This window comes from Polyodon spathula, chromosome 18 (genome assembly GCF_017654505.1).
Source record: "Polyodon spathula isolate WHYD16114869_AA chromosome 18, ASM1765450v1, whole genome shotgun sequence".
Taxonomy (NCBI): Eukaryota; Metazoa; Chordata; class Actinopteri; order Acipenseriformes; family Polyodontidae; genus Polyodon; species Polyodon spathula.
Genome location: NC_054551.1, coordinates 24,951,161 through 24,966,862, shown reverse-complemented (window position 1 = coordinate 24,966,862; position 15,702 = coordinate 24,951,161). Strand labels below are relative to the sequence as shown.

Genomic DNA, 15,702 nt, shown 5'->3' with positions numbered 1-15,702 from the left:
ATGCATGTGCCTAATCATCCCTCATAAAAGGAAATCAGCCCTTTTCATTTTAGTGCTGTTTGGTTGTCTATCACTGGGGAAGCTGAACGGGTATTCATAAATAGTGCCACCTGTTGGGTTAAAAGAGTACTGCAGTCTAGAAAGTTAGCCTAGCACAAGCTAACACATTATTAACTAGCACATTAAAAAGGCACTAATAGCTTTGGTTGTGCATCATGTGAATCTGGCTTGGGCAACCCAAGTGTGACAGCCTATATTAGTATTAATTAAATAGAATTGTGAGGTGAAGTCGCACTGGATCTAGAGGTGAGAGAAGTCCTTTGGTTAGAATAGAATATCCAGTCATCTCTTCAATCCAGTTGCTCCTGCTGGGTATAATAAAGATGCATCCAGTAGCACAATTCTTTAAGACTCAAGTCACCTTCCAGTGCATTCAGAATAGAAAGGTAAAACTACTTTAACATGATGCATGTAATGCCTGAGACAATCAAGTGAATTTACAGATAATCTCACGGGACAACACTGGTCCACAAGCCAGAGAACTGTAGTTTACTAGAATTTTTGTCATTTACTGCTAACAAATGCTGCATCATTCAAAACTAAGTGCTGCTGGCATGGACAGTGGTGCCATTGTCAGAACCTTGTCCCAGCAGATGTTGTTCATTAACATGATTTATATAATGATGTGATCCTGCACTATGCAAACCACATATGCTGCTTCAGATAATGTTTGTTTAGAATGTATTATGTAATTATAAACTACCTTATGGAGTCAAATATAATAGGCAGCTGTTCAGATTTGCTGCACAACCGATATTGGCAATTTTGGTGATGCAGTATAAAAACATTAAAGGAAAAGTGATGAGTGAAAACATAGAAGAACCTTTATAACTGGGATTATTTCCTTACGATGATAAGCCATGAATTCACTAATTGAAACTAGTTAAGGACCCTCTGATCTGGATCTGATATTAATTCGTTCTCCCTGTTTTGTCCCTAGATGAAATTGCAAGAGGCCACTCCGAGCTCTCCACTGAGTGGGACTGTGTGAGCCCTCGTTGCCACGAGCCAGCAAGGAAGAAATCCAGCCACCGGATCACCAAAAAGCAGGAGAGAGGACAATGCTTGCTCAAAGTAGTAACATATTAACACCTCCCAGACTTCAGGTCTCCCATCATCCAGCGGTCTCAATCTGTATTCATTTCCTTTTCAACTTGGGAGAGCTGGAAAGCTTGGGACAGTCATATTGATAACTAGAGACTGCTTACATATTTCATTTGAACAAAGAACATTAAACTTTTTAATTTGTTTTTCCTCAAATGCCTTGCACGAAGAACAGAAGCGCAAGAAGACTTAAGTTATATCTCTTTCAAGGGAATTTGTGCGTCCTGACTAGCGTAGACTTCCATTTTCGCAGTCTGTGGACGGTTAGTTTCTATGCATGTCGTAGTCAACTGATTAAAAAAAAAAAGCCATAAGATAAAGTATGTGCTAACAGTACAGTAAGCTTATTTTATCCTCCAAACTTACTGCTAACTAAAGGCTCTTTTCACATGGCATGTCAAGTAATGAATTGGCTTATAGACTGTCATCTTTCCGATAAGCTGCTGCTCTAGAACGTTCCATTGAAAACACTTGTAACAAATGTTTCAAAAGACTAAACTTTATTGGAATGGACTGAGCAGAGAATCAAGCTTCATGATTTGTGACTGTAAGTAGTTGTGAGGAATCAGGATAATTTCACCAACATCTCAACATTCATAGATATACAAACATTGTGAATTACTGAAAATGTAGTATATTACTGAGTTGTAGACATGGCTGTTCAATGGCTGTTGCAGCATCTGCTTTGCCAGACACTGGAACACCAAGTATTAATATAAGACCATCAGTGCAATATTAGTAAACACTACTGACTGACTAATGTATAGTTTAAAGAGTGTAGCATGGTGGAATGTTGGGGTGAGGATCACCAGATTACTGCTAAAGTTTGGACTATTTAATATATGGTTCTGTCTGGTAAATATGAAATTTGTCTCAATTGACAGTTGGCATATCTAGCTCAAGGTACACCCTTTGGGCTCTAAATTTAGCTATGGGGAAAACTCTCATAAAAAGGGGAAAATTTATATCTTAGGTTTGGTCCAATTTATTATTTGATCAGATGTACTATTACACTCTTCTAGCACTTTGGGATTTAATGGACCAAACAAGAGTTTTTAATCTGGTATTTTAATGCACTTTTAAATAACTAACTTTTTTGTTTATTTTTATTTTTGTATGTTTTTAAACTGAGTTCATTGAAAGTGAATAATATATATTTGGCCATTTAAATAATAATAATATAAAAACTTAACAGGATGCAGTGTTTTGTGTACTGCCCCATACACTGCCCCTAAGTGTAGCTATTTGATGTCGCACACAAACTTTAGCAGAAAACTGGTTGAACCCTAAAGTGACACCAATACGTGCACATTGCGTCTAATGTACATGCATTGGTGTTTCTTCAATTCACGTGTGTTGCTTTGGCTGTACATTAAGCATTGTTGCTGCTGTACATAATATGCTTCCAATATACGAATAGTTAATTGTATTAGGCTCTTACAAGTGTTTTTTGTGCTTTGTATGTGTAATGTATATTTAATATACATGCAAACTGAACTACCAGCGTAGTGTTGCAATAGCATACTGTTTGCTTTTTTCCTGATGTGTTGCATCTTCTTTTTTGCTTTTAAAGTGCCATATGTTTTCCTGCTTGGTGTATACAGTATGTCGTCCTCAATCTACATTTGGTCAAGCTGATACAGATTTCTAGAAACATATTTATGGATAAGTATATATCAATTAATACATAAACTGTCTTTCCCTTAGTTCATTTTGGGGGCAGAATTCAGGCTATTTAAATCTATAATTATGTATTGCTTTAATGTTTCAGCTTAAAGCTTCTGACATGGAGTTTAGTTCAAAGGTAGAAGCTAGGTAGTTTAATTGTGAGCGGTAAAGTTTTACATCAAATATTCTGTTGTCTAATATGAAGGCTTTGTTTATGCTCGTTTCTGATGCATCAAAAGTTTATTATGATTACATCAGGAAATGTGCCAAGGAGAAAAATGAACTATTGAGAACTGTTGTTCATTGTACAGGTGCAGTGCGAATAAAGCCTCTTTATGGGTCTCTGATCTTGTCTGGTTGAACCCTGTATGATATGTATATACTGACTGGAGAGTGGTTAGATACGGAATCGGTTTGTGCTGTTGAGTGTGCAAAAAGACAAAACTGTTTAAATGTGTACCGATACAGGCCTTGTTGGCTCTGTTTCTGAAAAAGATAAAAGTGTTTGTTCTGTAAATTATGAAGACTGGAAAATGTTTTTGAAGCTTTAGTTTAAAAATAAAATCAGTAACTCTTATGTTACTCTTATGTCATTGTTTCCTTACTAGCAGACGGGAATGGTTTTAAAAGTGCAATTAGGAGAAAACAAAGTTCCAAAACTGGAAATTTAATTTAACAGCGTTTCAGTGTTCCTGAGTTGTTGTTTTTTAGGCAGATGTTTTTCCTCTTTCAGAACCAACAGTGGAAATTTCAACTTGGAAAGAAAAAAGCACTGGCTTTTCTTATGTATCTAGACAGATGGAATGACAAGGATTGTACTTCCCTTTTTTATTTGTTGTAAACAGGTGCAATAAATTACAAAACACATCAGCACTCTACATCTTCAGAAACACAAGGATGCTGTAAGGCATACAGTACAAGCCAAATCTTTGAAGCACAGCCACTTACTTTAAGTTACATTTCTGCCGTCCAGGTTTCTTCTAAACAAACACAGACACCTTGGTGTATACACTAAAAGTCACAATGTAATTATCTTTAGAACAAAATAAAGGTTCTGTGTATGTCAGTACATTATACTTCACACCTGTGGTTTCACATACTTGTTCATTTAACTGTCTGAATGTGCTGTTACTAGTAAATGACATACTTTTAAATGCTTGGTTCTTGTTATTTGCAGTGACATAACTTTCAGTGACAATCATGGCCGTAACTAGCTATGAGGTCACTAAGGTCGTGTCCTCTTTGTTTTTTGCATCATCAATGCTGATGCTCATGTAAAAATTCTGATAAAGTGCAAAAGACCCCTTAATTTTCTCTGTTGGTTTGCCATGTATCATAGATTTGGAGGTTGAATAATAAATACCAAGTAGTCATATAAACACTGCCAGCTATAGCTTGACCTCGGTAGAATGTCAGCTCTGGTTACAATACACATTTCTATACCTTTAGGCTAAAATAAAAATAAACGAGAACATGTTCAGAAAATTAATACTGATCTTTTTGAACTGCTGAATATTGATCCAGCAATGCCCCAATTTAATTGAGCATGCTACACCATTATCAGCTTAGAAGATACATTGTTGTAACTGTTAAGCCTGCTGTCCAACAAACCAGCAAACAATGGATAAAGTTAAGCTTTTCTAAAGCTATTTTTGGAAGCCAATCATTTTGAAAAATAAATCAGAATACTTCATATCACATTGGAAAGGCACAATATGGATGGTATGTGTAAAATACCATTTTCAATTCCTAATTATATCATGAGCCCTTCTAAACTCTGTAAAACACTACTGGCAGTATAGGAATTGTGTCTTTAAATATTACTAATCTTGAAATGGATTTGTTTTTAATGCTTTATTATTTTAGTTTAAGTTTTTTTTTTTTTTAATGCTAGTAAAGTTTTCTAGGTTTCACTTTAGTCATACTTTGTACAGAGATTTCCATAACCTGTTGCAGTAATTAAAAAAGAAGAGTTTGGGGGATTGTGTACAATGAACATGTTCTTTCCAGCATAACACTAGAGTATCTTTTATATAAATATAAGTATGTTTCTAATAAGTCAACACATAAATATATCATAGCCACCACTGCAATTAAAGTTAATGAGGACCCATTACTCTTTAAAATAATAAGAGTACAGGATTTTTCAACTGCATAGTTTAAAGCTTATATCTTAACATTCATATTCACAGCATTCACAAATGCACAGGTAATGTGCTTGCAGCATTCTGAGAAAGAAGGCAACGTGAGGCCTGCACGCACCCTTCACAAATCTCATAACAATGTCATGATTCATGCCAAATAAATATATTTGCAATTGCCATATTGTAAAAAAAAAAAAGATATATATTTGGTTGAGCAAACATTATTGTCTTTAAATCTTACTTTCCATTTAAGATTGTAAAACATTGTGCTGCTTGTATATATTTTTCAGTTGATTTGAACTTTCAGGCCTCCCAAATGAACAATAAGGAGATACAAATACATTGCTGATTGGCACTGATTACCAATAATTGTCATATGTTCTCAGCTTGCCATGGTACCATCTGTGTGTAGTGACTTTTGGCTACAATGTTATGCAAAACAGATATGTATCTTCCCTTGTTATAAATACATTTTAGATGAATTCAGTATACTAATCCACAAAATAACTGCAAAGTAAATGAAAATAACTTGTTTGTATATATAGTAGTGTGCAAGTTTATTAGAACACCACATTGATTTGTTGTGCATATTAAATCTAACCACTGTAACTGAAAATCTTGAAACTTTGTCAAAATAGGCAAATTAGTGTCTAATTTAAGTCTTTAAGATTACTTTAATAGGCCACACATGCAATTAAGTAATTAATTAATTAATTGTATGAGAAATGGAGCACATAGCATGAGACTTTTTAGAAACCATTTAAATTGCCTAATTAAAGCATAAAGTGGTATAACATTACCACACGATAGCCTACTGTTTCTATATCGCTGATTACTGACCGACATTTTTAATTCTCACATTCAAGAGGTTTTCATGCAAGTAGGTATATATATAAAAGATATAAAATGACAAATATTCAGGTGTTATAATAAATTTACACACTACTGCATGGTCCAGTGTACATGTATTGAAAGTTTAGATCAAGGGTCTCCAACCCTGGTCCTGGAGAACTACTGTGGCTGCTGGTTTTCGTTTCAACCAATCTCTCAGTTACTTAACTGAACTAATTACTGGCTTAATTAGTCAAGATTAACAGGTGTTCTAGATCTATGAAACCAGATGGATAGGGGCTCTCCCGGACCAGGGTTGAAGACCCCTGGTTTAGATGATGTAAATGTCAAATTTTAACAAGACAATTTAACAGGGTTTTGTAGATTTAACGTTTTACTGTGCTGTCAATCTTCCAAAATATGACCACCTATGAGTTGATGCAGGCCTCATATCCCTATTGTAAACCAGCTGCAGTGCAACCTCAGCAGACAAAAGTGATACAAGAGGATGAACACGCTGAGACAATAAACTACTGGAGTTGAGATCAGATGGGCTTGTAAAGTAAAGAAGTGACGTATTTCTTTTTGTACCGGTGAGTAGCACTCAGCACCATCACACCGTCCTGAAAGAATACAAAACAACATTTACAGTACGTGAACTGTATAATAAACACTTCAGCCTGAGCTTAATAGGCTATGTTATTGTGAATACTATGCTACAAATAAGGTAGGGTTGTTGTGCACTACATGGACTACAAGGCTTACTCAAGCGATTTCTTTTAGAGGTACAACTTACTTTAATAGAAAGTGCATAGAGATGATTTAGCATCACGTGGTTTGGCTCAGGCAACAAGGCAGGGTCACACTGAAAAATAATAACACCAATTTATAATTATACTGATAGTAAACATATGGGTCCATTTTAAGGCCTGCTGTGGTTTCGATAATTAAAAATCGCCCAAGGTAGGAGATCATTAAAACTACTTAAACCCCATTCAATTTTTAATAATTCTTTTTGATTACTTAAAAAAGTCATAGCAATGCAATTTAAGGATTTCTTTGCCTACTCACTCCCATTAAAACACCATGTAAATATACTGTACGTCTACATAGTCAGTTGCAATGTTTAATTTTTGGATCTTCTGATATTTTGAATTCTAACATTCAAGATATTTTCAGAGTAGAATGTCCTTTTCTTTTCTTTTTAAATGAACCCAAGGTAGAATAAACATTAGATAAAAAAGGTTACTCACTGAAATATTGGTGTCCTTGTTCAAGATAACCTGCAGCAGGTGAGGAGGTAAAATGGGTGGAGACTTAAAGCGCTCTTCAGGTCGAAATGAGTAGACCTCCTGGCCATAGGGGCCTGGGGGAGAGCTGGACAGGTCTGGACACAAACAGAGAACAGTTAGCAATGCCAACTGTACCGTCCCTCACCATGAATACTTCAATTATTGTGTAATCGGTCCTGAATTTACCTGACGAATCGGAGCACTCAAGAGAATCTACATTCAGGGCATCAAATACTTCGAAATCAGACTTCTTCACCTGGATCAGGTTGTTAATAGTTCCCATCTGGCTGGTAACCACTGGCTAAAATGAAACAATAAGAAATAACCTAGTCATACACACGACTGGATTGTAGTGGAACACAACAGTGGTTCAGAATCAAAGTGTTCACTGTGTTTGGCTCTTGTGAGACCGAGCCCCTGTGCGTTACCTCCGAGGTGTCGTACACCCACTGCCCATCCACAAAGAACTTGTACTGGTGCTCGCCCTCTGGCAGGTCAAGGATTGCAACAAAGTCATTGTGGCTGCAGACAGAACACAAATAGGAACACTGTACTAATACGGCTAAAAACAGAAAAACTCAAAGTCTATGAGCACAATTTAAAGGCCGTTGCTTCATTTTTTTGGCTTGAGCAATTCCTTACATTGTTCTGGAAGACAATGTAGCACAGTCTGACACATCAACCAAAGAACAAAAAGACCTTCAGGACAAAGATAAGTGGACCACTGATGATGTTGCTAATTCTATTAAGGGAGGAAATCAGATTTGAAAGCCTTGGTTATAACACCTTAGATCTTGTTGCTGTTGCAGAGCGACAGAAACATTTAGTTTCAAGTTTTTATTTCTTATATATTGCACTCTGGTTTCAAAGTGAATAAGCTGTCTTAGTCCAAGGCATTTTGACTCACTTAAGATTTAGTCTTATAAACATATGTTTCAAAGCAATGATCTACTAATCCACAGCCAATCCAGCTTCACAAGTAGTTTAACTACTTGATGTTTGTTTAACAAAATTATGGCTGAAAAAAATAAAAAATAATATTATACTAACCATCAGAAAATTTTAAAAAGAGAGAAAAACAGCTTTGCAGATAAGTACAAGTAATGCATTTATAATCAATGTTTAAAATCTAGTTAAAAAATGAAATATTAAACCAGCCAACTCTGACATATTTAACAGGATATCCACTTACACAAAGGCATCTAAGTAGCTAGATCATTGGGGAAGTAATCCTAGTCCAATTTATATTAGAAATATTTGCTTTAATTTGTGCTATCTCTGCCATTAAACACAACATGGTCTCAGGCGGTTTGTTTTTGTCACAATAAAGTTGAATGGCTGAATACAAAAGATATGTCAGGCATTTGTGTATCTTCCAGAATTAAGTGTAAGGAAGCCATTAATTGCAGTAAAAAGAAGGTTCTTGAAGGGAGGCAAGATAACAGTGCAACTTGTCAAATTACATGAAATGAAGTTGCACTTACAATGGTTTTCAATTAAAGATCTGAGGAACTGTGAACAACATGAAATTCCAAGAAATCAGATTTTAAAAGCTCTAGAAGAAAAAAAAAAAAAAAACAGTACTATATGGACATGCCTTTTGTTGAGTGGGATCTTAGTGGCCCAATTGTTGAATGACCCTGCAATATACACCTCCTTCCCACCTCCTGCCCAGCGAATCACAGTGGGTCTTGCCTGCTGCAGTGGCTTTACTGGTTCCTCGGAATCAGGTATGAAATGCATAAACTCCTTCTCTGCTGAAGGCTGAAACATTGAACACAGATTTACTGAACAATCCATGACTGAGGGCAAACACCTTTTAAAATGTTACTTTAAGAAAACACCAACTTAATAATGTTATTTCTAGTCAATTTGTATGGCAACACTGGTTATTTTATCAGGCAATATAACAATCTACATATTATAATTATTGTGCACTTTTGCAATTCAGCATGCATTTAAGTTGAAACGAACTATCAGTTGAAATACAACTGCAATCTTGTGTAAATAAATAAATAAATATTAATATTCACCGTTCTGAATATTACATAGAAAAAACCACATTTCTCTTTTTAGGAGTCCATTATTTGGGAGATTCAAGCGCAGTTTTTACAGCAGGATGCATACTTACCACCAATAACTGCCCATGCTTGTGTTAAATACCTTTGACTCCAGGATGTGTGTGTTGAAGATGTTGGGATCGTCAGCGCTGTCCACCATGATTTTGCTCGGTTCTTGTTCTTTAACTGTCTGGATGCTCGAGACCCCATCACCGCGGTGGGATTTCGCCCCATGACGATCACCTGAGACCCTATCACTGGATGTATTCCCCATTTCTCTTTACCGCACACAAGTGTTGGATTGATAAAGAAATGGATATAACATATAAGTGTAAAATCTACTAACATTACAGGCCTTTCCAAGATCAGATCTTCGGCCCATCTGCACAGCTATTTTAAAAAACCAGAAACAAAAGCACAACTACTGCCTTTTCTGCCGTTCCGTCGTAGCTATTTATGTCATCTTCAGTTTGAATGATGTCTTAAATAACAAATCAATAAATAATTACTAGATCCCCTAACCTATTATATTTTCAATAAAAAAAACTTATCGTTTCCAACCATTATTTTTATTTTTATTTTTTTATTTTTTTTTTAACATATACTGTGGTAAACAAAGACCGACATATTTACTTACCTCTTCAAACACAGTACTTAGTTTGACATTCGCAGAATAGTATCTCTCTAGACCTTGCGTATGTAAAATTAATGATCATACATAGCATTTTATGATGTTAGAAAAGTATATCTTACCTGACTTTACGGTATTAGTTTATTGCTTCACGTGATACTACTCAGCCGCCCCGCCCACATTCCTGTTTGACAACAATGATCAGCTGCTATGGCGAGCCCATAGGCACACGCCGAACACGTTAACCAAAAGAGTGTAAAAACAAAACGAAAATTAAAAAAAAAAAAAAAGTCAATCTCAGTTTTAATGAAGCATTTGTTTGTTTTTCAAAACTCTTTCACTTAATCAGTTAAAAGGCTTTCGAATAAGTCTGATTAAAATACAACATTACAGTTACTATGCTTGACGTTTTAAAACAGTTGCTGTGCTGTGCGCGTGATCGAAATACGAGCAGTCGTGGCTTTCTTCCCGTTTTAAAAATAGCACGGACGTACTGTTAAATATAGACGTGGTGTTAAAGTAACAATAGTGTTGTTATTGTATTAATCATTTTACGATTATATAATTCCCAGCTCTCCAGCAGTTTTTTGTTTTTGTTTTTTTAGGAGAAGATGACATGCTTTATTGTAAGAAATTATACAATAATGAGTGGATTTATCTCATGATGTTATTCTTGGTAAAGTTTTCATCACTGCAAACTTGACCAACTGTTAAACTCAATTTATTATTATTATTATTATTATTATTATTATTATTATTATTATTATTATATTAACAGTTTTCTTTCTTATTCGGACATCACTGTGACAAGAATTATATTAAACAGCTATTCTGTGCAGTGAAAAAGGACGTGTCTGGAACTTGGACTGAATGTTATTTCGTAGAACCCATTTATCCCATCACCAGGCACTGTATAATAAAACAAAATCCCTTCAATTAGGATTCTAAAGGTATAGGCAAGAGCTTATCTAATACAAGAATACATGCTAGGGAATGAGCATACATAGATTAATTAGAATTGGGACAGTTTTATTAATTATTTTTTCCATCAACGTAAACATTGAACAAACACACAATTAATAGCTATCTTCTAAGTTGTCTCAAGGTTGCTTATTACCAAACCTTTAATTCCAATCAATTCAGAGTATAATTTTTTTTTTTTTTTGGGGGGGGGGGGGGTCACTAAAAAATATGGAATGTATATTTTGCTAAGGCATAAAAACACAACACAAGTACTATACACGTTAGTTTTGTATACAGCATAATATATTTGAAACACATTTTGTTTAATCAAATTAAAAAAATAAAAAGCTTTAGTTCTGTTGTGAAAAAGAAGCAGGACAAATAAAAATGAACAAAAGAAGCATTTTCTTTACAAAGCTGAAACAATATTTTCCATAAATGTGGTAGTTTGTTTGTTAAACGTGCCTTTTGGGAGTGCTTGGGCTCAGACATGGCCACAAACTCATGAATCCCAAATGAATAGCTAATATCACTGTTCAAAAGAAAACTGCCTTTAAAAAAATTGGCTCAGCTGAATTAATTATAGATATTAATGCAACAACACATAGCACAACTCATTTTTTAAACACATAAGTAAACTATTAGTACATTCAGTTTGTGACACATTCTTGTGTGTAATTTCTAAAAAAAAGCAACACAAATGTTTACTTGTTGTATTGTTGTAGTGTTTTAAAGTACTGTAGGCATTGCCAGTTATCGGCTGCTGGTCAGCTTTTGTGACATCCTTCTTAAAAGTATACAATTGCACAAACATACTTTATTAATCTAAAGGCAATCTGAGGCTAGGCTGCTATATTAATGTAATTATTCAAGACACATATTATTTTCACCATGTAGAGCATGTGAAACCACCAGACACAGTGCGTAATTGTCATCGTTCTAAATGACCCTATCTTTTAGAACCTTTAAAAGGTCTGGGGAAAAGCATTTTACTTTACAATTATATAAGCATTTCAGTGAAAAAAAAAAGCTTTTATAATTGCCCTCACAGCGCAGTGTTGGGAGTTTGGGAGAGGAGCAGGCAGATTCAGTCCTCACCATCACCCTTCAACTTCCAAGAACATAAGCTGACTATGCAGGCAAAACTGCTCACAAAACTGTTTCTTTGTAGAACGATGCTGGGTCTGGCACCCCCTCGAGGTAGGCGGGAGGACCGGTGCATCAGATAACCCCTCAGTTTTTCTTCAGGTACCACACTTCATTGTGCCTGTTGAGCAGTTTGAAGGGGCTGTCGTAACCAGCGGTGTAGTAGAAGTCTTCTTGGAATGACTTCCCGTCTCGCTTCAGGCTCTCTGCCAGTAGTCTGGCCTCCCCTGAGTTCTTATCCCCTCTGGCAAAGCCCCCAAAACACCTGCAATTGAGACCTGGAATTAATGCCAAAAACAAGTCTATGGCTTAGATTCCAAGGTCATGAATGGTAGCTCTTTTTAAACATGTCTAGAATGTGGTTAACATTTTAGCAAAAAATAAACATCTGGGGGAATATTTAGCACAACCTGAAAACAAATGTAGATTAAAGATTGGAATTCATCACTTGGATCATTCAAGGATTTCAAGCTTTATACAAACAAATCAAGTAGTTACCTAACAAACACCGTCATCTCCCCCTTTTCCTCAATGATGACTTCCTCTTCAGAGGGGGCGGGGGGGCTGCTCTGGTTTAGAAAGGGGACAAAAAAAGAAACCGTGTAGCTGGCGCTTCCACGTGTCACCAGTTTTAGAACAGGAATGGTCATCTCGATTTTAGTCCCTGGAAGGGCAAACAGTCCAAAAAGTAAGTAACAATACAACAAGTCATGTCAGATAGCTGCATTTAGAAGTGAAGGGAATTTACCAGAAAGCAAAAGAAAGAACAAAAGAAACACAAAAGAGTTCCCAGAATGCTCCGCATACTGTCTGACAGTGCAGCACCTCCCTGTGTCATCACAAAGCTGCACGTCCTGCGGAGGTTACAGATCACCCACACCAGGGCATGGTGTTGTGAGGCAGCATTTATCTTTCAAGTACCCAAACTGACCTTGTTTAACACTAGAACTGCCGTGGGATTAATGAGATTTAAAATGTAAACTAATCTGCGTGCTGTCAATGCACTGTGGTTAAAAAAAAAAAAAGCTAATCTGCGTGCTGTCAATGCACTGTGGTTAAAAAAAAAAAAAGCAAGAAATAAAATGACTAAAGAAAATAAAAAAGGACAACCACATGCATTCACAAATGCAGATTAGTTTACACTGTAAATCCAAACCTGTCAAAATGAGTACCGTGGCAGTTCTACTGTTAGGTAACAGTACTGCAGAAAACATCAGCCACTTACTTGACTTCTTATCTCAGTTGAACAGCAGTAGGTCACATCTAACTTGTCCAGTGATTTTCCTAATTTACTGGTGATGCTTATTATTTGTTACAAAGACATACACTACCATGTGACCGTATTGAGTGTGTTAAAATACTTATTGGAAGGTAGTGTATACAGCATAAGAATGAAATCGAGACTTGACACCTCTATGAGTGACAGTCAGATGAGATGTGAGTTACCTTTTTCATTCTTCCCTTGTATATAGTTAAATAGTTTCCAGAAGCCTTTCTTGGCTGCTTCATTCTCTTCATTTGCTGTGACAACAGTGCTCACCCACTTCGCTGCCTCATAGTGGCGCTGTTCATAGTCGGCAGGCTGCAGCAAAATAAAAAGGGAATAAATTATCAAGGGATATCTGCTCAGAGGAGAAAGAAAGGCAAACGTCAAATATATGAATATGTTCAAGATATCTTTATTGAACTACCAAAATATTTCAGCCAGAATGTGATTATTAAATGATCAGGTTCTGTTATGATGTAACTCTGATTCAAATAACAATATTTGATTTAAACAAGATGATCTACAGTAATACTACTACTATTAGTAGTAATAGTAATCATAATCATAATAATAATAATAATAATAATAATAATAATAATAATAATAGCACTATAACTGAGTACAACAGTATAATCCCTGGTCAAGTTTCCAGGGATGGGTTACATGATATAAATCCACTCATTATTACATCATTTCTTTATAGTTTCTGAGTGTTCATTCGATTGCTTACCTCTGAATCAACAGTGTCGAATTTGGGAAAATTCAGACCCCTTGACAAGAACACGTCTTTAACTGATTTACTCATAGCTGACTACGGAGTCAAAAAAGAAAAAAACATTAATAATCATTGAAAAAACCTTAGCGAGAGCATGCATCTGACGTAATTGCTTTCAAGGTGTTTGCACAATAACAGGTATAATACAGCTACAGCAGGCGCATCCAACAACGTTTACCGTATTATTGATAATAGAGCTCTCTCTAATTAGCGTAAACACTTTTTATTATGATGTAACCACATTGTGATAAGCCCTTTAATTAACTAAGCAAGAATATACTGTATAGCATGTTCTTCCCTTTATTAGAAATGAAGGTAAATAAGCAGACTACGCTGTAGCTACAATACCATTGCATCAGATAAGTAGATAATTCAGCAAGAACATGCGTGGAGTTGATGCCAGTAAAGTTATACAATGCATCATACCTGTTTTGTGATCACAGCTCCGTTTGTCAATGTTGTGTGAAGTTACGTTTTTATTCTAAATATTAATACTCTAAAAACAAATTTGCTTCTCACCGATTGGTAGTTCTTACGATATATAATGAGCCACTCCTTGTCACGTGTACAACCTCTCCCAATTACCAATTCTAGTGTCTAACGGGGTGGGGCAAAGCCCATGTGTTATACAAACCTTCCATCCAATGTTTTGTAACAGACTGGTAGGCAATTTTATGTAATTGGCCGGTCTTTTGTTGTCATAGTGACAGGCAGCAGCTCTGCCCTGATGCACAAAGCTGTGTTTTGTACAGGGTAAGTAACATGCTGTTTAATAAACCAACATAAATATGCAAGAATTTTGACATTCTGTTTACTATCAGAGTGAAAGTCCAGTCACACAGCTGTGTAATTGTTACTCCACGGTCACTTTTGGCGATTCCGTACGTTACATCAGCAGCAGCAGCCGCAATCTGAACCAGCGAACTGTCAGCAGGATAACCAATTTTAACATCTTGACGTCTAACTTTGTTTCCCCACGTCAGCAGTTTTCATTCTGAAGTCAGAATATTGCTGTATCGAAAAGACTTTGAAAACCAAAAATCATTGGGAAAAAAATATGCCTGATTTTGTTGTTGTTTAACAAAAAAATAAAAACAATAGTGAACTGAAATTACATAGCCAGGTTAAGTAATCAGGTTTAACTGGTGTGTGTGTGTAACTTGAATACCAGAATAACTGAACCAAAACAATTAAAACTAGGTTTTAGTGACACCTAGTGGATGTTTTTATTTTTTAAGCTGGTGATGATCTAGTATGTTTTTGTGTGTACAGAATACATTGTAATAGCATGTTTTTTATATACTCACTAAATAATGATTGCGTCCATTCATTCCCACCAGTCAGGATAATATGTAATTCTTGTTATTTTCAACTTTTTTTCAATTTAAGATCCTCGCTGTTGCCTGTCGATCTATTCACCATACTGTCCTTTCTTATCTCCAATCCCTCGTGTCTCCTTATAGTCCCTCTCGCCCACTTCACTCATCGTGTACTGGGCGACTTGACTTGTTTGTTTATATATATATATATATATATATATATATATATATATATATATATATATATATATATATATATATATATAATTGATAGTAATTTTCCTTCATTTATTTGTATACATTGTATACTTATGTTTTATTGTCTGTAACCTATATGCTTTCATATATTTTTTAATATCCTGTAAGTCGCTAAGGACATTCAGGCGAAACCACCCTATTTCACATACGATAATAATAATAATAATAATAATAATAATAATAC

General features: G+C 35.5%; 3 protein-coding genes across 14 annotated transcripts in view; 1 reads left to right on the top strand and 2 right to left on the bottom strand.

The window, feature by feature from the left end:
• The window catches only part of LOC121330681 (myomegalin-like), a 79,164-nt gene extending 75,755 nt beyond the window's left edge, over positions 1–3,409 (top strand). For 9 of the 10 annotated variants that reach the window (XM_041277392.1, XM_041277396.1, XM_041277394.1 and 6 more), the window contains one exon: positions 1,001–3,409. In XM_041277392.1, the coding sequence (XP_041133326.1) occupies positions 1,001–1,149 (149 nt within the window). In that variant the 3' untranslated portion in view covers positions 1,150–3,409. The remainder of the gene's footprint in view (positions 1–1,000) is intronic. The other variant, XM_041277390.1, reaches the window with a different exon arrangement.
• Positions 3,410–5,123: 1,714 nt separating this feature from the next.
• On the bottom strand, positions 5,124–10,074 carry LOC121330680 (5'-AMP-activated protein kinase subunit beta-2-like). 3 transcript variants are annotated; one of them, XM_041277385.1, is made up of 8 exons: positions 9,913–10,074; positions 9,263–9,435; positions 8,697–8,863; positions 7,528–7,621; positions 7,286–7,400; positions 7,061–7,194; positions 6,604–6,672; positions 5,124–6,430 (listed from the first exon to the last, which is right to left on the bottom strand). In XM_041277385.1, the coding sequence occupies exons 2-8, from the start codon at positions 9,431–9,433 to the stop codon at positions 6,353–6,355; spliced, it is 828 nt and encodes a 275-aa protein (XP_041133319.1). In that variant the 5' UTR covers positions 9,434–9,435; positions 9,913–10,074; the 3' UTR covers positions 5,124–6,352. The 3 variants fall into 3 exon arrangements, with proteins under 3 accessions (XP_041133319.1, XP_041133317.1, XP_041133318.1); XM_041277383.1 differs by lacking the exon at positions 9,913–10,074 and adding an exon at positions 9,797–9,906 and having other exon boundaries at positions 9,263–9,437; XM_041277384.1 differs by lacking the exon at positions 9,913–10,074 and having other exon boundaries at positions 9,263–9,737.
• An 884-nt stretch (positions 10,075–10,958) lies between these two features.
• LOC121330644 (heme-binding protein 2-like) lies at positions 10,959–14,479 on the bottom strand. The gene is made up of 5 exons (XM_041277298.1): positions 14,368–14,479; positions 13,897–13,977; positions 13,346–13,481; positions 12,398–12,563; positions 10,959–12,164 (listed from the first exon to the last, which is right to left on the bottom strand). Exons 2-5 carry the CDS (start codon positions 13,969–13,971, stop codon positions 11,987–11,989), a joined length of 555 nt encoding a protein of 184 aa, XP_041133232.1. The 5' UTR covers positions 13,972–13,977; positions 14,368–14,479; the 3' UTR covers positions 10,959–11,986.
• Positions 14,480–15,702: the final 1,223 nt, after the last annotated feature.